Source organism: Diceros bicornis, chromosome 31 (genome assembly GCF_020826845.1).
Source record: "Diceros bicornis minor isolate mBicDic1 chromosome 31, mDicBic1.mat.cur, whole genome shotgun sequence".
In the NCBI taxonomy this organism is placed as follows: domain Eukaryota; kingdom Metazoa; phylum Chordata; class Mammalia; order Perissodactyla; family Rhinocerotidae; genus Diceros; species Diceros bicornis.
In genome coordinates this window covers 6,742,685-6,768,816 of record NC_080770.1, presented here as the reverse complement: position 1 = coordinate 6,768,816, position 26,132 = coordinate 6,742,685, and the positions used below count along the sequence as shown (strand labels likewise).

The 26,132-nt window shown below is 46.6% G+C and overlaps 1 protein-coding gene across 2 annotated transcripts; it reads left to right on the top strand.

The window, feature by feature from the left end:
- The first annotated feature begins 10,459 nt into the window (after positions 1-10,459).
- On the top strand, positions 10,460-26,117 carry RBM14 (RNA binding motif protein 14). Of its 2 annotated transcripts, XM_058526304.1 has the most exons (3): positions 10,461-10,892; positions 16,280-17,744; positions 18,523-19,408. In XM_058526304.1, the coding sequence occupies exons 1-3, from the start codon at positions 10,556-10,558 to the stop codon at positions 18,728-18,730; spliced, it is 2,010 nt and encodes a 669-aa protein (XP_058382287.1). In that variant the 5' UTR covers positions 10,461-10,555; the 3' UTR covers positions 18,731-19,408. The 2 variants fall into 2 exon arrangements, with proteins under 2 accessions (XP_058382288.1, XP_058382287.1); XM_058526305.1 differs by lacking the exons at positions 16,280-17,744; positions 18,523-19,408 and adding an exon at positions 26,028-26,117 and having other exon boundaries at positions 10,460-10,892.
- Positions 26,118-26,132: the final 15 nt, after the last annotated feature.

The following is a 26,132-nucleotide window of genomic DNA, read 5'->3' as shown; positions in this document are numbered from 1 at the left end:
TGAGGAAGATTGTCTCTGAGCTAACATCTGTGCCAGTCTTCCTATATTTTGTATGTGGGACACTGCCACAGCATGGCTTGATGAGTGGTGTGTAGGTCCACACCTGGGATCCAAACCTGCGAACCCCAGGCCGCCAAAGCCGAGTGTGCAAACCTAACCATTAGGCCTCTGGGCTGGCCCCTATTTTAACCATTTTTAAGTGTACATTTCTGTGGCATTAAGTACATTCACAGTGTTGTGCAACCAACACCACGATCCATCTCCAGACCTTTTCATCTTCCCCAACTGAAACTCTGTCCCCATTAAACACTAACTCCCCATTTTCCCCTATCCCCAGCCCCTGGCAACCACCATTCTACTGTCTGTCTCTATGAATTTGACTGCTCTAGGTACCTTATACAAGTAGAATTATACAATATCTGTGCTTCTGTGAATGGCTTATAAAATCAATTTCTTTTTTTTTTTTTAATTTATTTTCCCTCAAAGCCCCAGTAGATAGTTGTATGTCATAGTTGCACAGCCTTCTAGTTGCTGTATGTGGGACATGGCCTCAGCATGGCTGGAGTAGTGGTGCGTCGGTGCGCGCCCGGGATCCAAACCCAGGCTGCCAGCAGCGGAGCGCGCGCACTTAACCGCTAAGCCACTGGGCCAGCCCCTAAAATCAATTTCTTAATTACACTTCTTAAATTAGAAAACCAAGACTGATCTGTCAGATTCTCTAATATGTCAATATTTCTTTAACATTATACATATTTTAAATACCAAATATATTCAGATTTCCCCAAATATGACAAAAATCTACTTAAAACAAAAGTATTGTTACTGTGATTTTCATTTACTTCATCATGTTTATTTTTAATTCTAAACCCATGTTAAGCTGGGTTTTTTTTTTTTTTCAGCTGAAAAGGAGTTGGCGTTATAGTCCCCAGGGCTGGAGCAGCTTATCTCTGGGGCTGTGTGTGTCAAGGGTGATTCTTTTTATGCAATAAGTGTACCTGCTGGGTCGTTTTTCTTTTCTTTTTTTTTTTTGAGGAAGATTGGCCCGGTGCTAACAACTGTTGTCAATCTTCCTCTTTTTCCTTTTTTCTCCCCAAATCTCCAGTACATAGTTGTGTATCATAGTTGTAGATATGGGATGCTGCCTTCTATATGGGATGCCACCTCAGCATGGCTTGATAAGTGGTGAGTAGGTCCATACCCATGATCTGAATCAACTGACCCAGGGCCACCAAAGCGGAATGTGCGAACTTAATGGCTACACTACCAGGCCGGCCCCTGATGGGTCTTTTTCAAATCGTTGCTGGGATAACAGGGAACTCCAAGGCCAAACCCTACAGATGACATTGGCTTTACAAATGTGATCCCTAAATTCAAATTAAGCCTGTAAAGTCTCTTAGAAATTAGCTTTTATTTTTCTTCCTTTTTTCTTTTTTTGGCCATAGTCCTAAAGACATGCTAACAACAAATCTTTTTCTGGCTCTGAAAATGTTTTTGCCACAAAAGAACATCTTTACATAAGGAATGAACTCCTTGTTACTGTCATCAGTGCAGCAGTTATGGTCTATGTCTGGGCGTGTTTGATAATCGTTCTTACTCATGCGTTTATGCGGGAGACTTAGCAGCAATGAGCCGGGCTCTGGGTCCAGATTCCAGGTCTGCTACCTTCTTGCTGTGCGACCTTGGGCAACGCCTCTCAGTCTCCTCTGTGAAATGGGGATTACTATAGGCCAGTCTCACAGGCCTATTGTGATAATCAAGTAAATTTGCCCAGGCAAAGAGCAGCACCTGGCACATTTAGTAACTGTTCAGTGTTAACTATTACCATTTTATCATTCATTCACTCAGTGTTAAGGGAGAACCTGCAACCATCTCAGGAAGCTTTCTGCTGCTTCCGAGCCGTCATGAGGAGATGGAATCTCTATAAACATAATGTTAAATAAGAACTTTCCCCCATCTTTCTGATCACTTTGTTCTTGGGGGGATTCTAAGGTCACCAGAATGGAAGTGTTCTCTAGTCTTGTCTCCTTTGATAATGAGCTTAGTAGAGTACTTTAAAAATTAAATTCAAAGGTTTTCAAATACCCATTGTATTCTATAGATTTTCTTTCATTTTCACTAAGACCGTTCAAAGCAGTTTAAATTTTTTTTTTTTTTTTAGCGAGGAAGACCAATCATCTTTTTGCTGAGGAACATTGGCCCTGAGCTAACATCTGTGCCCATCTTCCTCTATTTTATGTGGGATGCCTGTCACAGCACGGCTTAATGAGCGGTGCGCAGGTCTGCTCCTGGGATCTGAACTTGTGACCCCTGGGCTGCTGAAGCAGAGCCCAGGAACTTAACTGCTATGCCACCAGGCCGGCCCCTAAATTTTATTTTTATCTAAGTAATGTATGTAACAACTTAAACAGTCAAATAGGACTATTAGGCTTATAATGAAAAACAGCAATCTCTGTCCCATCTCTTCTGAAATCCACTTCCTGGAGGCAACAGCTTTCCACTCCTTTAGCCATTTCTTCTGGGAATTACCTCCATATTTTTAGACAACATGACTGTATTGCTATTTCTTATTTGCAGTCTTGATGTTGTCTGTTGATTTTTATATTAGGGTGAATTCTGCTGCAAGTAACAAGAGTCTTGACTAATAGTGGCCAAAGCAATTAAGACATTTAATTATCTCATAAGATCAGCAGTCTAGAGGTTTGAGGATTCAGAGTGTGTCCAGAGGCTCGATGGTGTCAGGACACTGTGTCACCCTGAACTGTGTGTTTCCCTTAGCACCCTCTCTTTTGGTTGCAGGGTGGCTGCCACAAGCCTCCCCTCCTCACACGCTCACACACAATAGGGTGGAGAGCAGGAAGGAAGAGAGTTGAAAAGGGAAAAGCTCTTGCCCTTCATCAGGGAGGACCGTCCATGGAACAAAATCATATAAGTCCATGCTGTGAAAATGTCTTCATCTGTGTTTTAAGGAAACATAATTTACGACTGTATTAGTTTCCTGTGGCTGCTGTAACAAATTGCCACAAACTGGGTGGCTTAAAATAACAGAACTTTATTCTCTCACAGTTCTGGAGGCCAGAAGTCCAAAATTAGTATCACTGAGCTGAAACCCAGGTGTCAGCAGGGCCACGCTCTCTCCAGAGGCTCTAGAAAAAAAGTCCTTTCCTTGCCTCTTCCAGCTTCTGGTGACTGCTCACATTCCTTGGCTTGTGGCCACGTCACTCCAGTCTTTGAGGCCAACATCTTCAAATCTCTCTCTGCTCTATTGTCCCATCACCTTCTGTTCTGTTTATCTGTGCCAAATCTCCCTCTGCCTCCCTCTTATAAGGATACATGTGCTTGCATTTAGGACCTACTGGAATAATTCAGGATAATCTCCCCATCTCAAGATCCTTAACTTAATCACATCTGCAAAGACGCTTTTTCCAAATAAAGTAACATTTCCACGTTCCAGGGATTATGACCTGAATTTTTGGCTTATTACAGTGACCTATTATTTTTTCTTTTTAAACTTTTTTTTTCTTTTTGTGAGGAAGATCAGCCCTGGGCTAACATCCAATGCCAACCCTCCTCTTTTTGTGCTGAGGAAGACTGGACCTGGGCTAACATCTGTGCCCATCTTCCTCCATGTTATATGGGACGCCACCACAGCATAGCCTGACAAGTGGTGTGTCGGTGCCTGCCCGGGATCCGAACCCGGGCCACCAGCAGCAGAGTGCTAGCTCTTAACCGCTACACCATGGGGCTGGCCCCTACAGTGACCTATTAAACCAAAGAACTTTCGGTTTGTTAATATAATTGAGGCAAAGGCCTTATAAGTAAATTTGACTGAACTCTGTTCTCTAGTTTACAGGACAGAATTTCTAATGTTCCTCTTCCATTCATTGTAAAGAGATAAGGACTTTTCCTATCAGAATGCTTTATTACAGAAATAGGTTTTTACCCGAAGTTAACTCAGAGTTACCCAAAGTAAAGTTTACTTCAAGTTTACAAAATTTGGTTTAGGGGCCGGCCCGGTGGCGCAAGTGGTTAAGTGTGCGCGCTCCACTGCAGTGGCCCAGGGTTCGCAGGTTCGGATCCTGGGCGCGCACTGACACACCGCTTGGCAAGCCATGCTGTGGCGGCGTCCCATATAAAGTGGAGGAAGATGGGCATGATGTTAGCCCAGAGCCAGTCTTCCTCAGCAAAAAGAGGAGGATTGGCAGATGTTAGCTCAGGGCTGGTCTTCCTCACAAAAACAAAAAACAAAATTTGGTTTAGATCAGTCGTTCTCAATGGGGGTGCTCCTGCCCCTTAGGGGACTTTTGGGATTTTGTGAGGGAGATTTTTCTGGCTGTGACAATGCTAGGTGGGGTTACTCTTGGCATTACTGGGGGAAGGCTAGGGACCCTTGCCAACCTGCAATGTGCAGGACAGTCTGGCACAATGAAGAACTGTCCCATATCCTGCACAACTTTCAAATGTCCCACCAGATATCCTTGTAGGTGAATAATGTTTATAACTAGAACCTAATGTATTTTATTTATTAATTTATTTACAAACAACAAAATATTTTTGGTGCGGTTTTAATATACACTGAATTTTCCTGTTCTTTGGTTTGGAATATCACTGAGAGTTCTTCACTATTTTGGAGAACGATGTTGCTGGTGGTAATGGCAATGGTACTATTCGAGTTGCCAATGCAGTGCCCTGTATCAGTCTGCATTTGTAGCTGACCAGAAGACATATTTTATTATAAATATTTCGTATGATATATATTATTTTATTAGAGATGTCTTTCCTTTCAGTTCTCCTTTTTATTACAGGCCATTTGGAGCAGCCATAATGGGTTGGGTATGTCACTGGGCTACAATAAGGGGAGAGGTGAAGCACCAGGGGAAGTCTAGGATGGTTACCAGAGAGAGAGATCTAATTGTGGATATGAGGAATGGCGAAAACAGAGAGAGAAGATTTTTATTTTTGTCTGTAAGCACACACAGGACATTGTAATTCTAATTGAATGTTGTTCCAGAAACTAGAAGAATGCCTGGCAGATAGTAGGTGCTAATAAAATTCTAGTTGGGATACTACAGGTTCTTTTTATTTGACTTATAATAGAAGTCTGTAGCAAACTTTTTTTTTTTTTTTTTTTGGTGAGGAAGATCAGCCCTGAGCTAACATCCATGCCAATCCTCCTCTTTCTGCTGAGGAAGACTTTATATGGGACGCCGCCACAGCGTGGCCTGACAAGCGGTGCGACGGTGTGCAACCCCGGGATCTGAACCCCGGCCGCCAGCAGTGGAGCACGCGCACTTAACTGCTACGCCACAGGGCTCCGTTTACTGAGCTTCTTACTGTGCATCTTACAGGGTACTGAACACTTTATCATACTTTAATGCTCAAAACGACCTTGTGCTTCATAGATATTTACCAAGAGAAATTAAAACTTTTGTTTGCACAAATATGCAAGCTTTAGTCATGATTGCTAAAAATTGGAAAGAATCCAGATGTCCTTCAACTGGGGAATGGAAAAATAAACTGTGGTACATCCATACCATGTAAATCATTGATGTAAGGGAACTAGCTACTGATACAGGCAAGGCCATTGATGAATATCAGGTGCATTATGCTAAGTGAAAGAAGCTAGACTCATAAAGCTGCATACTGTATGACTCCATTTATATGACATTTTGGAAAAGACAAAACTATAGTGAAAGAAAACAGATCAGTGTTTACCAGGGACTGGGGGGTGGGGGGAAGATGACTGCAAAAGAATAGCATAAGAAAACTTTTCAGCGTGATGGAACTGTCTATATCTCGATTGTGGTGGTAGTTATGTGACTATACACGTTTGTCAAAATTCAAAGAACTGTACACAAAAAAAGAGTGATTGTCGTATGTAAAATATACTTAAATTAAAAACAAAATCCAGCAATTTTACTTCTGACTATATACCCAAAGGAGTGAAAGCAGGGACTCAGATAGATACTTGTACACCCATGTTCATAGCCGCATTATTCCCAATAGCCAAAAGGTGTAAGCAACCCAAATGTCCATTGTCAGATGAATGGATAAACAAAATATGGTATATACATACAGTGGAATATTATTCAGCCTTAAGAAGGAAGGAAATTCTGACACGTGTGACAGCACGAATGAACCTTGAAGACATTATGCTGAGTGAAATAAGCTAGTCACAAAAGGACAAATGTGTGTGATTCTATTTATATGAGAAGAGGAACCTAGAGTAGTCAAATTCCTACAGACAGAAGAATGGTGGGTGTTAGGAGCTGAGAGGAGGAGGGAATGGGGAATTAACGTTTAATGGGTTCAGATTTTCAGTTGGGGAAGATGAAAAAGTTCTGGAGATGGAATGTGCTGGTGGTTGCACAACAATGTGAATGCATTTAATGCCACAGAACTCTACCCTTAAAAATGCTTAAAATGGTAAATTTTATGCTATGCATATTTTACAACAATACAAACAAATCGTATTTAAAAAGAAAACAAAAAACAAACATTCTTGTAGGAAGGCCAGTTATTTTATAAGCGAAGGAGGTGATGCTCATAGATGTGAAGAATCTCGCTCAAGTTCACACAGCTGACAAATCATGATTTGAACATGGATCTAACTCCTTGACCTGGGCTAATGGAGAGAGCAGCGAAATAACCCCAGTTCTACCACCAGGGCAACTCCTTTCCCTTCTCCAGCTCTGAGTGGGTCTCTCATGTGTAAAGTGATTGGCCGGCCTGGCCTGGCTTGGCCATTTTGCAGCATCCTTTGCAGCTCTGACGTCATTTGTTGATGGTATTTCTGAGCTTGATCTTCCTGCTCATTCTCATTCCCCACACTTGGCTCCGAAGAACAAGGGCTATTTTTAAAAATCAGATGCATCCCCAACGTTGAAGTTCTGCTTTCCCAAAGGATGTCTCTTCAGGATCTAAAGGCCATTTTGAGAGGAAGATTAAACCTGCATTAGCCAATATGGTAGCTACTGGCCACATGTGGCTACTGAACACTTGAAATGTGGCCAGTCCAAATTGAGATGTGCTATAAGTGTACAATACACAATGAATTTCAAAGACTTAGTACGAGGAAAAGAATGCAAAATAGCTTTTTATATTGAGCAGTTTGATTACATGATGAAATGATAGTGTTTCAGATATATTGGGTTAAATAAAATATGCTGTTAGGATTATTTTACTTGTCTCTTTTTATTTTTTAAAGTGGATATCAGAAAAATTAAAAGCACATACGAGGGGCTGGCCTTGTGGCATAGTGGTTAAGTTTGCGCCTTCTGCTTTGGCAGCCCGGGGTTCACCAGTTCAGATCCGGGGCACAGACCTCCTCACTGCTCATCAAGCCCCCTGAGGCAGCCTCCTACATAGAAGAACTAGAAGGACCTGCAACTATGTACTGGAGCCTTGGGGAGAAAAAAGGAAAAAAAAGAGGAAGATTGGCAACAGATATTAGCTCAGGGCCAATCTTCCTCAAAAAAAAAAAAAATAAAGGCACATATGAGTTTCACATTATATTTTTCTTGCACAGTGTTTTGATCCTAAACCCTGCCAGCATTAGTGGAATAAACAAGGAACTGCCCCCATGATACCTTTAAAATGGCTATGCTTACCAGGTGGCTAGGAGCCTGCTGACACCCGCTCTGGGAGTACTGCCAGCAGCTTGGATTTGCGAAGATATCAGAGCGGTATCAAAGTGGTGCCCCTCTTTTCCTCCTTAAAATGTACTTTAAAAGAAATTATAGGGGCTTGCCCGGTGGCGTAGTGGTTAAGTTCACATGCTCCACTTCAGCGGCCTGGGGTTCGCGGGTTTGGATCCCGGGCACCAACCAACGCACCACTTGTCAAGCCATGCTGTGGCGGCATCCCATATAGAGTAGAGGAAGATGGGCACAGATGGTAGCTCAGGGCTTGTCTTCCTCACACACACACACAAAAAATTATAAAATAATTAGATGCTCGTTGTTAAAAGTCTAATGATATAGCAAAGTATAAAAAAATTAACCCCCATTTCATCCCCTTGAGGTAAGTGATGTTATTTCTCTATGCTGAAAAAACAAATGCACATATATAGAGGGTTTTTCCCCCTATAGCTTACAAACATGTAACATTGTGCAATTACATTGTATTTTTTCCCTTTTAAATTATGGTCATCCTTCCATATCAATAAATTCTGAACTATTTTTAATAGCAACATAATATTCCATCACAAGGCAATACCTAATTCCCTTATTTATAAACACTCAGGATGCTTCCATTACTTGCTACTCAATGCTACAATAAATAAATTTATACCAATATCTTTATTGATGAGTTTTCTGTAGGCTAGATTTCCAAAGTTGGATTACTATGTTCAAGGCTCACCACTTTTAAAGTTTCAATATTGCCAGAATACTTCTCAAGAAGGTTGTAGAGTTCACACCATGATCAGCAATATGTGTGTACTTTCCTCACACCCTTACCAGCAACAGAGAAAATCTTTTAATATTTTTGCAAATCTGAGGGACGAAAAGTGTTCTCATTTTCTCAGGAAATTGTATTTCTGACTACCAATGAAGTTTCTTGTTTATTGGCCATTTGCACTTCTTTTCCTATAAAATTGCCAGTTCGCATTCTTGGCCAATTTATCTCATCTTTTTTTTGTATCAGTTTGTAGGAGTTCTTTGTACAGTACAGATATTAACTCTTTAGGCTCCTGCATTTACATCTTTAGCCCAGACCTCTGCCCTGAACTCCAGACACATATCTAATTGCCCACTGGTGTGTCCACTTGGATGACTTAGAGGCATCTTAAACTTACGTCCAAAACTGAATTTCTGGTCTTCCACTGAAAATCTGTTTTTCCTGTAATGTTCTCCATCTCAGCAAATGGCAACTCAGTGCTTCCAGCTGCTGGGTGTCATATTTGACTCCCTTTCTCTCACAACTCACATCCAATTGCATATTGTGTTAGCGCTACTGTCAGACTACACCCACATCTGAACACTTCTCCCAAATTCTACTGCAGCCATCTTGATCCATGTCACCATCATCTCTCTCCTGGATTTTTGCAGTACTGGTAATTGTTCTGAGCAAACAATTGTTTTCCGTTTGTTATTGCCTGTTTCAATAGTAGCCAGAAAGATACTTATAAAACTGTGAAAAATAAATTATATCAGATGAACCCCTCTGCCCTATGCTCTCCATAGACTTCCAGCCTCACTAAAGCCAAAGTCATTTCAATGGCCCACGAGATGCTACACTCCCTCCGCCCTGCCCCCACCCTTATGCCCTCTCTGTTGTTCACTCTGTTTCTGCCTCCAGACACACTGGCTCTTTGCTATTCCCTCAATAGGCAGACATGCTCCTGCCCCAGGACTTTTTGACTCATACATTCTAGCTGTAATGATTTCCCTACAGGATGGCTTGCTTGCTCCCTCAGTTACTTCAAGCGTTTATCATCCTCTAACAGGCTATATGTTTTACTTAGTTCTTTATTCTCTGTGTCTCCCCACCACAATATAAGCTCCAAGAGGGTCGGGATTTTCCTCACTTTCCGTTGACCGCTATGTCCTTGGCGCTGCCCACATGGTAGGTGCTCAATAAAATTTGTAGAATGAACATGTAGACAAATGTTTCCGAGTTTGTCACCTGTATTTATGTTTTTGATGTCTTCTGCCATGCAAAATCTTATTTACAAATTTTTCCTCTTTTATGTCTTTTTAAAGGCTCAACTTTTGCCCCTTCTACGACCGTTCTTTTGACCTAATTTTCTGTTTCATTCAACTTTTTACTGTGGAAGATTTCAAGCACACACAAGAGAGATACATCTCATTATTCCTCGTTTGGAAATTCCATAAGGGCAGAGACGGGGTCTCATTTTTCACTGTCTCCAGCGTCTGCCAGGACCTGCAACCTCAGGGAACGTTTCCAAAGAACGAATTAGTGGCACGAGAGTTTCCCTGGGGCAGATGCCTCTCAGGTGCCTTTAGATAGCCCAGCACAGTCCCGGAGGCGACAGTCCCGGGTCCTTTGCTGACTGAAGGCGTTTGTCCTGATTTCTCCCGCCAGGCCCGGCCTTCCCGTGGACACTCTCGCTGCCACCTCCAGGCAGGGGTTTGGCCTAGGCTGCCAGAACGGGAGGAGCTCTGACTTCCGACTCAACAAAGTTTTTCCTTGGAGCCCGCCGATCCCGGCCCCACCCAGGCCAGAGGCCGCCTCACCGACTAGGCCTCTCGGCCGCCGGCGCTCCCCGCGCGCGTACCCCCTTCTCTAACCCTTCTCCCCCACCCCTCGGCAGTGGCGGTTGGTCGCGCGCCGTCGTCCCTCTCCCACCCCCTTCGCTAACGAGCGGGCTCCATGCCCTCTGTGATTGGCTGCGGCCGAGTGCATCTTCTCTCAGCTTCTCTGATTGGCTGCAGGACGCGCGGGATGTGGGCCCCGATTGGCTAGGTCAGAGCGCCTGCGCGGCGGGGTTCTCGGTCGCCAGCCATTCCTGGGGAGGACTGCCGGTCGGTCGGACGTCTCGCCTGTAGCTGGAGGAGCGGTCCCGGCTCTCCGGGAAGGCGGCTGCGGCGGCAAAATGAAGATATTCGTGGGAAACGTCGATGGGGCGGATACGACGCCAGAGGAGCTGGCAGCTCTCTTCGCGCCTTACGGCACGGTCATGAGCTGCGCCGTCATGAAACAGTTCGCCTTCGTGCACATGCGCGAGAACGCGGGCGCGCTGCGCGCCATTGAGGCCCTGCACGGCCACGAGCTGCGGCCGGGGCGCGCGCTCGTGGTGGAGATGTCGCGCCCACGGCCTCTTAACACATGGAAGATTTTCGTGGGCAATGTGTCGGCTGCGTGCACGAGCCAGGAATTGCGCAGCCTCTTCGAGCGCCGCGGACGCGTCATCGAGTGTGACGTGGTGAAAGGTAACGCGGGGGCGGGGGCGCGGGCGCGCTCGGGGCACTCTGCTTGTTAGCCACGCCCCTTTCCCGGGGGTCGGTCACTGCGCGGTTGGGGCGGGGGACTGGGGGAGTCCGCGGGAGCGAGGTCGGAGGTGTTGGGGGCGCGTTGGGTAGAGCCACTCTTCCTCCCCTGCGGTCCAGGCACCATTCACCAAATGGGAGCAAGCGGCTCTGGGTGGGTGCGGCGGCCGCTGGGAGCCGAGCTACGGGGCCGGGGACGCGCCTGAGAGTTGCGAGTGTACCGGGGGCGCGTCTTCCACTGGTCTCCTGGGCCTGGCACCGAGCGGAAATTGGGAAGTGACGGGCACAAGCCGGATCGTGGAGCGGGGAAGATTTCGCCACTTCCCCACTTCCTCTCCAGACGTCGGTCAGAGCAAGGGAAGAGGGAAAAGGTGGGGGCTGATGCCCCAAGGCCACCCTCGTGTTCCCTCCCGGTGAATGCTCCCGAGCGGAAGGTAACGGGGCCCTTGGACGTTTTTCGGGCTGGGATCTTTTAGTATTGTGTGGCGTGGGTCTCCTCGTGGGTACAGGAGGGCCCCTTCCGAACCACTTTGGCCTTTCAATATTGTTAGGTGGATTAGGCGTGGCAACTCTGCGCTTTCTAACTCCCTCAAACTTGGGTGTTTTTCTTTGGGCTCGATTTTACATATAAAAACTGGAAACCCCCGACCTTTCGCGTGTGGAAGGAGGCTTGTTTTATGAAGGCCCCTTCTCCGTAGCCTTTACTTACCAAGCCTGGCCCCAGGGCAGTATCATTCTTTTATAGCTTGGTGGTTTTGCAAGGGGACTAACTCGGTGGTGAAGGGGACATGGATAGGGGCGTGTGAGAGGGCTTCGTTAAACTTTGGTTAAACATATTTACTTCCTGGTCGTCTTTGCTTGAGTAGTCTAATCCTCAGGGCAGATCCCTAGTTTGCCTTCGAGAAAATGTGTAACCATAATTTAGGCCCGATTTTCTTTTTGGGACCCAGTTGACTTTTTTCATAGTCTGGGTTCTTATCCCCAGGCTCTTTTCCTTTTATGTTGGCAAGATTTGGTGGGACAGCCCTTGTGTATATGGCCAGTCTCTGTTCCACTCGGGAACAGATCAGTTCTTTGCCCTGCTGTCTTCAAGGGTGCAGCCTGGGAGTGTCTGCTGCCCTACTGTTGGTGTTGGATTCATACCTACCCTATGTGAGAAGTTTTGAGGATAGTAAATAAATGTGGGTGCAGTTGCTTATTCATTTCCACCAAGATACTTCATTTGTTGTCCTGGAAGGGCACATCTTTTGGGCCTTGTCCTTTCCGTAACTGAGGGAAGTGTAAAGGGTGCTAGTCTCTGCTGCTAGGAGCCGTCCCTTGTTCTGCATTAATACTGCATTCTATTTTCCTCAACTCAGGTTATGCAAGTGCATGACTACCCAGAATCAGGCTTTCCCTGCTGGGTGCTCTGAGGCAGGCTGTATGGTGCATGGATTTTTGCTTTTGTTTGGAGGAAAAGAGTGAGAATGGCCTCAGTTGGGCACCTGGCCAGGAAATGGATGGGGGTATATGACTCATTATGAGAGTTCTGTGTTTAGTTGACCTACCACGATGCTTTTGTGGTTCTTAGGTACGGTGGCTACTAGATTGGGAGTCTAGAAACTAGCATCTGAGGGGACAGTCTCCATGGAACTCATTGGTCAAGAATTTTGCTCTCAGGTGGTAGAGAAAGCCAAAAATTTGAATTTGCTCAGGACCGACACCAGGTGACACTGGGGGGGGGCAGGGTAATACATAACTGCGTGTGGTTTTTAGAACTCCTGGCTGACTCCTTGTGAGAGTTAGAGCGAAAGTTTTGTGCGTTTTGTCCCTTGTGATTAGCAGAAATGCATTGACTTCCTCAGGATGTGGTAGTCAGCTGTTATTTGTAGTCACGCTAATATGTAACAGAGCTTGTGATATACCTTGATGTCAGGAACTGTGGGAAAGATTTGAGCATTATATCCTCCACTGATGCCTTTCTGTCTCTTTGGGGTGAAGGAAACTGAGGTATTTAAGTTGCGAATGTAGTAGAAGAGACTGGCTCTGGCTCTATAAATGGCTTACTCATGTCTTGGGCTGGGAGTGGGCTTTCGATTGAGTCTTCTTGTGTTGGCTGTCAGGTCTTGGAAAAGCACAGAAGCTTGGCATTGCACAGGACAACCAGTTGTTTTATTTCACAGGGGAAAAAACATAGTTGCTTGGTTACCCCAGGAGCTTAGATGATTTGATTTGTAGAGTAAAAGTCTCCATAGCAACAGTGGATTGTAACCACTCTCTACAGCTGCATTCGACCGGGTGTTCAAAGATGAAAACTGAGAGTGGCTGACAGCTTTAGGAACCATTTAGACTTCAGGGGAGGTCTGACAGGCAGAAATGGAAACTGTTTTTTCTTTTTTGTGGGTGGCCATTCTTTCCTGTTATACACAGCTTTGTAGTTTCAAGTCTGCTCAGAATAGGAAAACTTATTTTTCTGGATTCTCTTAACTTTGGTACTGGAGGAATTGTGATGCCACCAGACCATTAGGAGCTCTCTATAAAACATTGTTTGCTAGTCCCTTTAAGTGCAGTGAATTTCCTTCAGAAGTCACTGTTCCTTGAACTAGCTCTCCAGGCAGGTGGGCCCCTGGAGTTCTCTAGATCTCTGCTTGTTCTTAATTGTTCTAGGAGTAGTTGGGTTCCTGGGCATCTTTGACGGGGCTGGAGCTGGGTTTAGCTGCTCACAAAGGATTAGTTAGCCCTGATGTGATTGAGTCAGCTGGACAACCTGTTCAGACTTTCCTCCAATATCAGGCTTAGGAACTTGCTGATATAAATTCGTTATAATTGTATGCAGTGGCTTTTTATTTTTTTTATCAGTTGTATTGCTAGTCTGGGCGGTCAATTGAATTGTACATGTGAAATTTCAATTTTCAAATTTCACAAACTTGGTCTCTTAATGAAACGCAGCTAAGTAGGGAATAGACAGTGGGGATGTCCTATTGCTCTTGTAAACTCATTGAAAATTTTTTTTGTTGGGTTTTTTTTCCTAGCTTATTCTAGTCCCAGGGATTTGTGGATAGATTAGCCAGGAACATAGTATGGTTCCTTAATATTCCCTCACAGTGCCTGGAGGGTTTTTTTTTTTTTTTCCATTTCCCTTAATCTGCCTACAAGCTCCTACTTTCTGCTTGCCATTGCATTGTCGGGATGGTTTTGCTGTTCCCCAGAGGGTCAGCTCAGCCTCTGCTTTTAGAGAGATCTCTGACCACCAGCATCTATTTTTAGCTCACTCTACCCAAAGTGGAGGTGAGAGATGAGAGGACGGTTCTAGTGCCCTGTGGCTAGGCCAAAAGAAACACTTTGGCTTTTCTCATTTGGTAGATAGGAATCACGTTCTGGTCATGAGGGTGTGAGGACTGAGAGTTGTTATAGTTCATTTTGTTCTGTCATCTCTAGCAGGTTCCAAGTTTGCATGTATAGATGGCATTGTATCTCTTGTGTTTTATTATAGATAATATTCTGTGGGGAAATAAGCCTGTAGTTATAATCATCATAAGTTTTTATTGTTTATACTTTACAAGGCACTGTTATCTCTTCATTTGAATCTCCTAACTCTGAGGTAGGTAGGACAGATTTGTCAGATGGAGAAATAGACTGTAGGTTCCTTAAGAGCTTATAGCAAGTCAGTGATAACTGGATCTACAACTGAGGCCTTTTAGCTCCTAGCCCAGGATTCCTTGTGCTATATCACACTTCTGACTTCTACCTGTTGATTATATTTTTATTCTCATTTATGTAAGAGTTGGCTTGGTGGTATTGCCTTACATCCAGGAAAATGATTTGTTCTGTGGGAGCAGCTAGAGAGGGTATCCTAGTATGAAAGTTGCTAGAAATTTGGACACTTGTTTAGAGACCATTTACAAGGATTTCTTATCTACAAGAATGGAACCTTAGTAATCTCATCCAGGTAGTTCTTCATTTCCTGAACTGATGGGAGAGAGATGAGGTCCTGGTACTTGGACTTGTATCTTAAAGTAGACACAGGTCCAGATGGGGTTAAGTGTATGGCCTTATTTCCCATGAGCGTGGTCTTATCCTTGTTCCTCAGATCCTGCTTGCACCATTGTGGTTTGTGAGTTTGGATGTGAACAAGAATTTCTTCCCACTCTTCCCCCTCCTGCAATGTTCTTGTTCTGTGTGGTAGATGAGTAGGACTTTGAGATCAACATTCTGTCTTCGATCTTGTCCCACCACAACTCATTCAGATTCTGAATGAGAACCCCAGGGGTAATCTGCTTCACAGAGCCTGCTAGCTGCAGTAATTGCAGCTTCTTGTCTTGGAGCTGAGAAACCAAACCTTTCCTGTAGATAGTCTGCTCTGTGAACAGGAGCCCAAGGGGTAAGGTATACCTCTGTCCCTTGAAGAGGAGCCAGTGGAGGATGTAATGTAGGCTGGAGGAGGGGGCTTGGGCCTGAGCTCAGCCAGAAGGCTTAGTTTCCATCCCCACACCTCATTGGCTTGCATGGGGTCCAACTTCTCCCCTTCTAAGCTTAAATTTCTAGCCATATTACACAGTCCTGTCTTATACATTGACTTCTCAGGGATAGACTCGATAATGTAGGGGCATGGAGAGATGGGATTCTCTTCCTGGCTCTAACACATTTTGATTTGGGGCAAGCGAGTTGTCTGAGTGTGTCTGCCCATCTGTAAAATGGGGATAGTGATCCTTTGTTCTGCCTACCTCACAGGATTGTTGTGAGGCCTAAATGAGGTCCTGTGTACGGAAGTGCTTTGAAAACTGGGAAGTTTTGTAGGAAAAGGAGAGATCATAGTGGAGGGATTTCGTAAACTGTGCATTGTAGTCTAGCTGTCTTGCCTTCATTGGACCATGGGGTGAGACATTGGTCTTATGAAAACATAAGTGGTCATTTCTAGTGTTTGCGAGTTAAGCCTCAAAAGTGAGCAGTAGTGTTTGGTGACCTTGGGTTAGAGAATACTGAATAATTGAGTGATCCAGGAAGCTTTTCTGTGTTTTGTCTGCTGGCTTATACTTACAGGAACCATGAAGATTTTTATGCCGTGTTGCAGTTCATCTTTGCTCTTTTCTTCTCTCACCAGGAAGTTGGGTGAGGTAGCAGGGGGCAAGGGGAGAATGGGGAGACGGCCATAGGCAAAGGTGTCTGCTTGGGACAGTCAGGAGCTTTGTTATATGGGAGCCACATTTTATGACATACTCCTGGATAGGAGGGTTTGGAGACCTGGAGGTAGTTGGCAACAGCTGGGTGCTGTTGGTGTGTCCAGTTTGGGACCCACTGGGTAGCATGCCCTGCCCCCCTAATTGCTAACCCTCTGTCTGCTGCTTTATCAGACTACGCGTTTGTTCACATGGAGAAGGAAGCAGATGCCAAAGCCGCCATCGCGCAGCTCAACGGCAAAGAAGTGAAGGGCAAGCGCATCAACGTGGAACTCTCAACCAAGGGTCAGAAGAAGGGGCCTGGCCTGGCTATCCAGTCTGGGGACAAGACCAAGAAACCAGGGGCTGGGGATACGGCATTCCCTGGAACTGGTGGCTTCTCTGCCACCTTCGACTACCAGCAGGCTTTTGGCAACAGCACTGGTGGCTTTGATGGGCAAGCCCGTCAGCCCACACCACCCTTCTTTGGTCGCGACCGCAGCCCCCTGCGCCGTTCACCTCCCCGAGCCTCTTACGTGGCTCCTCTGACGGCCCAGCCAGCCACCTACCGGGCCCAGCCCTCAGTGTCACTGGGAGCTGCCTACAGGGCCCAGCCTTCTGCCTCTTTGGGTGTCGGCTATCGGACTCAGCCCATGACAGCCCAGGCAGCCTCTTACCGCGCTCAGCCCTCTGTCTCCCTTGGGGCCCCATACAGGGGCCAGCTGGCTAGCCCTAGCTCCCAGTCTGCTGCAGCTTCCTCGCTTGGCCCATATGGTGGAGCCCAGCCCTCAGCCTCGGCCCTCTCCTCCTATGGGGGTCAGCCAGCTGCGGCTTCTTCGCTCAATTCCTATGGGGCTCAAGGCTCCTCCCTTGCCTCCTATGGTAACCAGCCATCCTCTTATGGCGCACAGGCTGCCTCTTCCTATGGGGTTCGTGCAGCTGCCTCCTCCTACAACACCCAGGGAGCAGCTTCCTCCCTAGGCTCCTATGGGGCCCAGGCAGCCTCCTATGGGGCCCAATCTGCAGCCTCCTCACTAGCTTATGGGGCCCAGGCAGCTTCTTACAATGCCCAACCCTCGGCCTCTTACAATGCCCAGTCTGCCCCATATGCTGCACAACAGGCTGCTTCCTACTCTTCCCAGCCTGCTGCCTATGTGGCACAGCCAGCTACAGCTGCTGCCTATGCCAGCCAGCCAGCCGCCTATGCTGCACAAGCTACTACGCCAATGGCTGGCTCCTATGGGGCCCAGCCAGTCGTTCAGACCCAACTGAATAGTTATGGGGCTCAAGCATCAATGGGCCTGTCAGGCTCCTATGGGGCTCAGTCAGCTGCTGCGGCCACTGGCTCCTATGGTGCAGCAGCTGCCTATGGGGCCCAGCCTTCTGCCACCCTGGCAGCTCCTTACCGCACTCAGTCGTCAGCCTCATTGGCTGCATCCTATGCTGCCCAGCAGCATCCCCAGGCTGCTGCCTCCTACCGCGGCCAGCCGGGCAATGCCTACGATGGGGCAGGTCAGCCGTCTGCAGCCTACCTGTCCATGTCCCAGGGGGCCGTTGCCAACGCCAACAGCACCCCGCCGCCCTATGAGCGTACCCGCCTCTCCCCACCCCGGGCCAGCTACGACGATCCCTACAAAAAGGCTGTCGCCATGTCGAAAAGGTACTGTATGCCCCCCCGCCTCTGCCCCCAGCTGGGGCTTAGGGCAAGGGGCTGAGGTTGGCATGGGAGGGAAACTGGAGCCATTGGCCCCTCCCTTGGTCTTCTCTCCTCTACCCCCGTGGGATGTCCAGAGGCTGAGGGGGGTGATGTCTGTGAACTTTCCTGGTCACCAGGATTCAGGTGGAGCATAATGCTCAGCCTGGGGTGGTATCAGCTAGTCAGGCTGGGAAAAGTGTCACCTGTCTAGGCTAGCCCAAATGCCATTGGAGCTACTGCCTGCAAGATCGTGGCCCCTGGCCTTTCCCACCGTCTCAAGGATCCTTAAGCCTGTTACATGGTTGTCCTGGCTTTGGTGGGGGTGGATTTGAAAGAGTAGTCCCTTTGGCACTCCCTGGCTGAAGGCAAGGAGTATGAGGTGCGTCCACTCTGTGGGAAGTTGGGGACCTTGCTTTCGTCCGCCGTTCTGTTGATAAACAATCAAGGTCTTTCTGTGCGGGGCCCGGAGGGGATAGTTTTGTTCGTGGTTTGGGAATGTACACCAAAACCCACCTTGGCCAGTTCAGAAGGGAGGGCTGCAGTGGTGGGCTTGGTTTCCCACTGAGTTGAACTAGGCTTGATTTCTTGCCCTGGATAGGGTGATGAGCCTTCTGACAAAATCTTGTTTGTTGGAGACCAATCTGATCACACCCTCCCTATCCCCCTTGGCATCTCCCCCATGCCCACCTGGAGCCCTCCCCTCAATTGTCTCATTCACCAACTGTCTTCTTCTCTCGACTAGGTATGGTTCCGACCGGCGTTTAGCCGAGCTCTCTGATTACCGCCGTTTATCAGAGTCGCAGCTTTCGTTCCGCCGCTCGCCGACAAAGTCCTCGCTGGATTACCGTCGCCTGCCCGATGCCCATTCCGATTACGCACGCTATTCGGGCTCCTATAATGATTACCTGCGGGCAGCTCAGATGCACTCTGGCTACCAGCGCCGCATGTAGGGCCATCCTGGGATGGGGCACCACAGGGAGGGAAGGAGAGGAGAGGTGGAGTAGGGTGCAGACCCAGGTTATAACCACTGGCCCATACCTCTCCCATTTGCGGTTTTTCATCCCCCCTACCATGTGGGCCTTTCCCAGGAGTCGATCCTTTTGAGTGTTCGGCAGTAATCTACTTTGTTCCTTCGCCTCAGCAGCATATCTTGCTACTGGCTCTAGATCTGCGGTTTCCCCTCTCCCCTGCCTCCCATCTCCCCGGGATGGGAATTTCTTTTATGTTTTTATTTTTTCCTGGCTCCCTTTTATTTTTGTGCGCGATATTTAAGGTCGTCTGGATGGGGAAGCAACCTGCAGCTGAGGTCGGCGGCGCCTTTTTCTTTTTAGATGTGAGGGAGGCCAGGAAAGGGTTTTAGCTTAACCATTTCCTATGCGCCAAGCTGTGCCAGCAGTCCAGGGGGCCCTGACTTTGTCCCTCTACAGACTGTATTGAGACTGAGTTCCTGTTGGGACAGTCAGTTGGTGTATGTCCAAATCCCTACTGACCCCTGATGTTCTAGCTGATGCTGAGCGGCACAGTCCCACTTCCCCATCTCCCCAAGTAGGTGGTGTTAGAAAACCTTAATTTTTTTTCCCTTTTGTATGGACTACAAATAAAACTTGGGGCAATTTGCAGTTTGGAAACCTGGTTGTCATTGTCTTGATTGCACTCAGTTTGAGAGGAGCTAGTTTGACATCCAGGAAGACATGACAGCTAAAGGGAAGGCAGCCAGAGAGTTCAGGGCAGGTGAGGAAGGGGGTTTGAATGGGGGAATAAGAATGATTTCCCTGCTGCCCAGAGGGAGTTAGCTCATCGTCGTCCTGCTAGTCTGCCATCTTTAGGACTGGAGAGTCCAGACCAAGTTGTTTGGGCTTCTTCAGCCCTCAACTTGAATGAATCACACCAAAATGCAGTTTGTTTATTGCCCATTTTCCTCTGCCTTTGCTTGACTATTTTCCCTCACTTGTTTACAGTTCAGAAACAACCTGTGCTCCAGCAGGGTGGTTCTGGGGTTTGGCTTCTCAAGTGAGAAGTGGGGAGTGGGCTGCATTGGTGCTTACGAGGCTACTGGATCCTTCAGGCAGTGGGCTCGAGTGAGTGCTGGGGCTGGGACCCGGAAAGGAGCCAGTAGTGGGGCTGGGGTGATGTCAATGTCTGGTACTGCCCTGTGGTTGGAGAAAGGAGGGGCAGGGACAGTCTGAAGCAGGTCTGGGGAATTCTGGCCATAGACCTGGTATTTTGCCTGTTGAACATCACGGAGCGTCCTTCCTGCGTCCTGCCAACCCCTGTTATCATAGTCACCTGAGACTCTCACTCTCCCTGTCTCCATTTGTTAAGGTTTCCAGATGTTTTCTTGCTGGGTTTATATTTGAAGGTGGCATGATACACTCTGGGAAGGGGGTGAAGTACAAGCATCACCAAGTAAGGATGCTGGGGTAGGGTGAGGAATTGAAGATTCCTTCTATACTTTTATTCCGAGACTGAGGGTTGAGAGGACTTGGGCAAAACATGGCAATTCCAGCCGGGGACAAGACTGAGGCTTGGGCTTAATGATGGGTGACTGTTAGAAGACTGGTTGGGTGGGGTAATAACAGGAAAACCTACTGATGTTCCTTTGGGAAAGGGGGCTTTATTAGAGATTTGATTTGGGAGCCTGCTGGGGCAACGCGATTTTGCAGAGGTATGTGTGTCAATCAAGTGGAGTTCAGGTGGGTTCTCTTCTGCCTCCTTCACTGGCTTCTTATGAACTTGCCTGTGACAGAGTAGTTTGCCCCAGATATTCTCTTCCCTCTGCCCAGCAGGCAAAAGCATATGGTCTTTGCAACCATGAGCTCTTACGGATGCTAACTGGGGTGATCTCAGGGGTACTGGGGCCATAGCTGTTTTCCTCGCTTCTCTTTCTGTTCACTGCTTTGCCGCTCCTTTCATTTCTTTGCAGGTCTGGGAGGGGGAGTTGATAGGTTTCTTGTCCCTTTTCTGCAGTGAGGGTGGGGTGATCTGAGGGCCAAGCTAACAAGCTTAGCTCTGGTTATTATCCTGGAAAATGGAGGGTTGGTTGATTCTAGGGCTGTGATTGTGGCCTGTGTATTTGTAGTATTTCTTTCTTTGTCAATGTGGCTGTCGTCTTTTCTCTCCAGTGAGGGTTCTGCCACTGTCCCAATCCCATGGTTCCTGTGAAAAACAGCTTAATGTGCTCTCTGGGCCAGTGTTGATGTTCTTCATTGCAGACCAAGTTCTTCAGAGTGACCTGGCCTAGAGGATCACTCTAACTGCCTGTCATCTTTAGGTCCTGATGCCCTTGCTGCCTCAGCCCTCAGGCTTCTCATTGTTTAAGCCAGAAGGAGCTACAAAGCTAAATCATTTGTCATTTCTTCCTTGCAGATTGTTTTAAAATTCCCTCCCCTCTATTTTGTTTAAAGTATACCACCTGTGTTAATCCTAAGCCTACTCCTCACACTTTGCTTTTTGTGGATTTCTGATTTCCAGGCTCCTATAACTTGAAGATGGTTGGGTTGAGTGAATGGGAGGACAGGTGTTTAATGTGTGTTTTGGGAAAAGGTGGTGGGAATATGGGCTTCCAGTGTCCTTCAGATTTTTGCACCGCTGCCATCTATCACCTCTACAACTTGGCCTTCATTGGAGAAGTTTTAGACGGTTTATTCCTGGAACAAGACTACGTAGAGGCTTCTAGCCTCATCAGCCTGCTCTCTTCTGAGGTTTGGAGAGTGTTTCAGGTTCTGTCTGGGGCAGGCCTGGAGCCCCGTCCTTTGTACTGGAGGTAATGGGAATATCACTGGTCAGTGTCTATGGGTAGGCTGCCTTTCTAGTCATGTCCATCAGTTAAGCTCTGCCAAAGTCTGAGCACAGACTGTTGGTTCTCTAGCCATTTTGTCCTGTCACGCCAAGTAAGCTGACTATTATAACATGGAATGGCTGAGGGCATAATGAAAATAAATTTCCTAGATTTATGGACTAGTATGCTATGTAATAGGAGTTTGGGTAATAGAGAAGGTAAGGTGGATAGCAGGTGGAAAATTTATATTCACCTAAATTCTATAGGTACCTTTAAAAAGGTCCTAAAGGGTAGAATCTAGAGTTTTTCAGAAAAAAAAAAGTTCTTAAAATGATTTCAAGTCTAGCTCTAATAAATCATTTGAAATATCACATGTCTGGTAGTGCTGGAAATATAGTGTTCAGGTAGCTGAGCCCTTGGGCTGACCTTGAGAAATTTACAGTTTGGGGAGGCAGGACCTACTCAATGAGTTACAGTTAATAAGCAATGCTAGGGAAGTGGTAGGTAAGGAAGGAGGATGGGGCAGTCCCAGTAGTTAGAGAAAACTTTCTGGATGAGATTTGATTTGAAAACTGACTTGGCACAGAGAGAATGACTAAGGGTGTTGGCTCTAAAAGCAACCTGAGTTTGAATCCTGGTTCTTCCACTTAGCTGTGTGATCATGGACATGTCAGGAACTCTGCCTTGGTATTTTCTTCTGTAAAAGGGGGATAATAGCTAACATTTATTGAACACATGCTAAGCACTATTAAAACTGCTTTTCATATATTAATTTCATTTAATCTTCATTGCAATCCAAATGCATTAGGTATTTCTAAACCTATTTTATAAATGGGGAAGTTGAGGCTATAGGTTAAGTAACTTAAGATCATATGGCTAAAAAGTAGTGGATCAAGGAATTGAACCAGCCCTTTTGAACCATCCAGGACTTTGCTTGTAATCATGATAAAACTACCATTGGAAGGATAAAATGAGAACATTTGACAAGTGTAGGGCCTCATATATAGTCACTGCTCATTAAATGCTAGCCAACTTATAGAAATGAGGAGTTAGAACATTCTGGGGAGATTAGGATGGCCTAGTGGAGCACATAGCTGAGCAAGACTTTGGATGTAGGTGTGAGTGCAGCACATGAGTAACAGTGAAGGCAGTGGATTTTTGTAATGAGTGACACCTAGGAGTGACGTAGGCCACTGGACCACACCAGTTTTGGCTGCCTCCAGTCTCAGCCAACACCGTTCAGTGTCCTGGGATCAGATGCTCCTGGGTATAGAGAAAGGTATGGGGTAGGGGACCTGCAAAGACATTAAGGGGAGGCTAGAAGATGTAACTGGCAGCAGGATGGAAGTTTGCTTGACTGGCCTGGTGGCTCCCTCTGAACATCCCTGGAGAACACTGGTTTTTAATTTGAGCCCTTATTATACCAAGAGCTCATTTGTGGACCAGGAGCCAGAGTTATTAGGTGTATAAATTATATATATTCACCCCTAAGGGTGTGAAACTAATACAGATTGCTTATTCCCATGTGAGTGCTTTTCACTGACACTGGTGTTTTCCCCGGAAATTTGGATTTGTTCCTTGTTTCTCTTTCAAGAGTTCAGGGTCTTTCATCTCTTCAAGATTTGCAGCCAGAATAAATATTTATGTTTGGCTCTTGACAGATTGTCAGCTTTCTAGATGACTCTGGACAAGTCACTTTACTTTTAGGTGCTTGGTAACCTGATCAGCAAATTAAGAATCACCAAAATGGCATCTACAGTGTTGCAGGCAAGGTGCTTTTAAAACATTCCATTCAATCCCATTCTCTGTAGTTGGGGTGGTAGAGGATTTGGACCAGATGTCTTTAATTTAAAACTTTTAATAGTTTTTAATGGTAAAAGCTTAATGTTTACATTAAGCTCCTTTAGTACTTGGTAAAACACAGTTGGGTAGATGAACGTGTGGAGACAGTCGAACTACAAATCTTCCTACCTAAGGCTTCATTTTGCAGCATTTGTCAAGCTGGTAATCCTAGCAATCAAAAGCTGTAGCACAGATTACCCTCGACTTTTGGGCACCTGCTTTTTCTGTTTGAGGGAGACTGGAAAGTGTACTAGGTGATAAGAGTATGAACGTGCTTGTTTTTAGTACTAAGTGTCCATGTTCTTAAACTGATATTGACTGAAAATCCAAAGTCATTTCTCTCCTTTTTGTTATCAAGAAGTTAACTCGTGCATTCATTTATCCATTTGTTGACTTAGTCAACAAATATTTGAGTGCCTATCATGTGCCAAGTGCAGTTCTAACACTGAGGATATAGTATCGAACAAGAAAAGGGCCCTGCCCTTGTAGAACAAGTATTTGCTAGGGGCAGAGGGTGGGAAGAAGGCAGAAAAATGAATGAACAAATAGGATTTCAAGTAGTGGTAAGTATTCGGAAAAATAACATGGAGTCATGGGATAGAGTTCCAAGGTAGGGTTGGAGTGGTGGGGTGTCTTAGGATGGGGTGGCCAGTGAAGGACCTGGACAAAGAACACTCTAGTCTGAATGAGCTTGGGGAAAAAAGGCCAGTGTGCTGGAGCATAGTTGGGGTGGCAGGGTGGAGCATAGTTGTGCCCTGGGTGGGGGGGGGCCGTGTAAAGAGATTGGGAGATTCTGGCAAGAATCAGATTGGGTAGGGTGAGTTTGAAAATTTCCAATTGCAATGGGTTTTAAAAAGCAGGGGGATGATTTAATGTGGTTTACTCAGTTGGATGAGTTTGCAAAATGAAACAAATATAACTCCACCTAGAGGGCTTTCAGAAGGTAAATCAAATAATTAGATAAGGGGGTGGGGGAGGTGGTCTGCCAACGGGCTTGAATTGTGATCCTGAGAAGATTTATTTTCCCGTTCTCTTCCCTTCGGACTTGGAGAGATTTCCTAGTTTCACAGAATTAGTTGATCTCACATACTTTGGTATTTTGGAAGAAAGTTTATCTCCAGGGCTGTTGCGACACACAAATTTTGGAAGATCAAACTGAAAGCAGCTAAGAGGATTTCTATACCAGATGCATTTCCCTGTGCAGACTGAGTTGTGACCACCTCCTGATGCTGGCCCCTTCAAATGGCACACATGCAGCTGACTAACATGGAATTGGTTTTCATCCCTGATCCTGTGGCCTTTACTCAGTCTCAAGAGTATCAGCATTAGAATCTACAGTGAAAATGGACCAAGATTAGTGACCACATCTGTAAATGTTTTTAGGTCCCTACCTTTTCCTACCCTAGAATAGGTTCTTGACCAGTTTTCCACCATTTGATTTCTGAGTCATGTCAGGTTTTAAAACCCATTTCCATAACTTGGACTTCACCTTTCTCTTTATGACCCCCGCCTCCCCCTTTTTTTTGGCTGCTTTGGACGGTAGTATGTTCTACTTGTGTCATCACTGCTGAGGATCCCTTTCCTTCCTCATAAACAATTCACTGCTTCTGTGTTTTAAGTTCTTCCATCCAGCACCGCTCTCCCTCCCCGTTTTGTCCCCCTTTTAACTCCCTCTTCAAAAGCTGCCTTGCAAAAGGTCATTGCTTGCTCAGTGAGTATGGGATTATGTGAAGAAGCCCAAGGATGAGAAAGACTGTAATGAGGCAGCCGGACCCTCTGGAGAATGCCGTTTTGATTGTATGTTTTTAGCTGGTTGTGATTAGGCTCTTCCCTCTAAGGTCGGTTCTAGGAGTTTAAACCTCTACAGCTCTGGCTGATGGCGCCCAATAAAATAAAACAAAAAAACTTTGCTGCTCCAGTTTTTTCTCAGGGCGGGGTGGGGGTGTTTTCTCAATCTCCAGTCACAGAGAAGCCGTTTCTTCATCTTGGACCCCGGGAGGTTGGTTCCTCGAGGGAACTTGCCTCTTCAGCGCCTCCTGAGTAAGGCAGCCCTCAACCGGGCCGACTTCGGGGCCAGTGTACCCTAATTGAAGCTGCGTCCATTAGCCGTTTTCAGAGTTCCTTTCACCACCTATGAAAGTAGTTTTAGTTTGAGGGGAGCTCAGGGACTCACAGGGCTACCGTGTGGATTCTTGGCCAAAGGAGGAGGTTGGGGTTTTCAGGTGCGACGCTTCGCAATTTTTCTTACCTGCCGTTTGGGTCTGCGTAAGCGGTCGGCCGCAGAATCCTGGCTGCGAGGGACTGGTGTCTGGGAGTTCAGAGGGAGAAATGTGGAGTAGAAGGCAAAACGGAGCGCGGAATGCTGTCGGAATGTGCACGTGGAAGTGGCGAAATGTGGAAGCTTAACAAACTTGGCGCCACGCAGCGAAAGACCGCCACACAGGGCCCCAAGCTCGCTCCGCCTAATGGCGGGCGGAACCCCGCCCGCGAAGCCCACGTTTGTAGTTCCTCCCTCACGCCAACCTCTTACCCAATTGGTGACTTCGGCTTCGCGAGATTGCTGCTCATTGGCATTCGCATAAAAGCTCCGGGGTTACTGACGTTTCCACCTCTTCCCGGCCTCTCAGGTAATTGGCGTTCGTGGTAACCAATCAGGAAGAGGATCTGCGGGAACGCCTGCCTTTTCTTTATTGAGCGGCCAATCCGGTGGTAGGTTCACCTCCCCCTTCTAC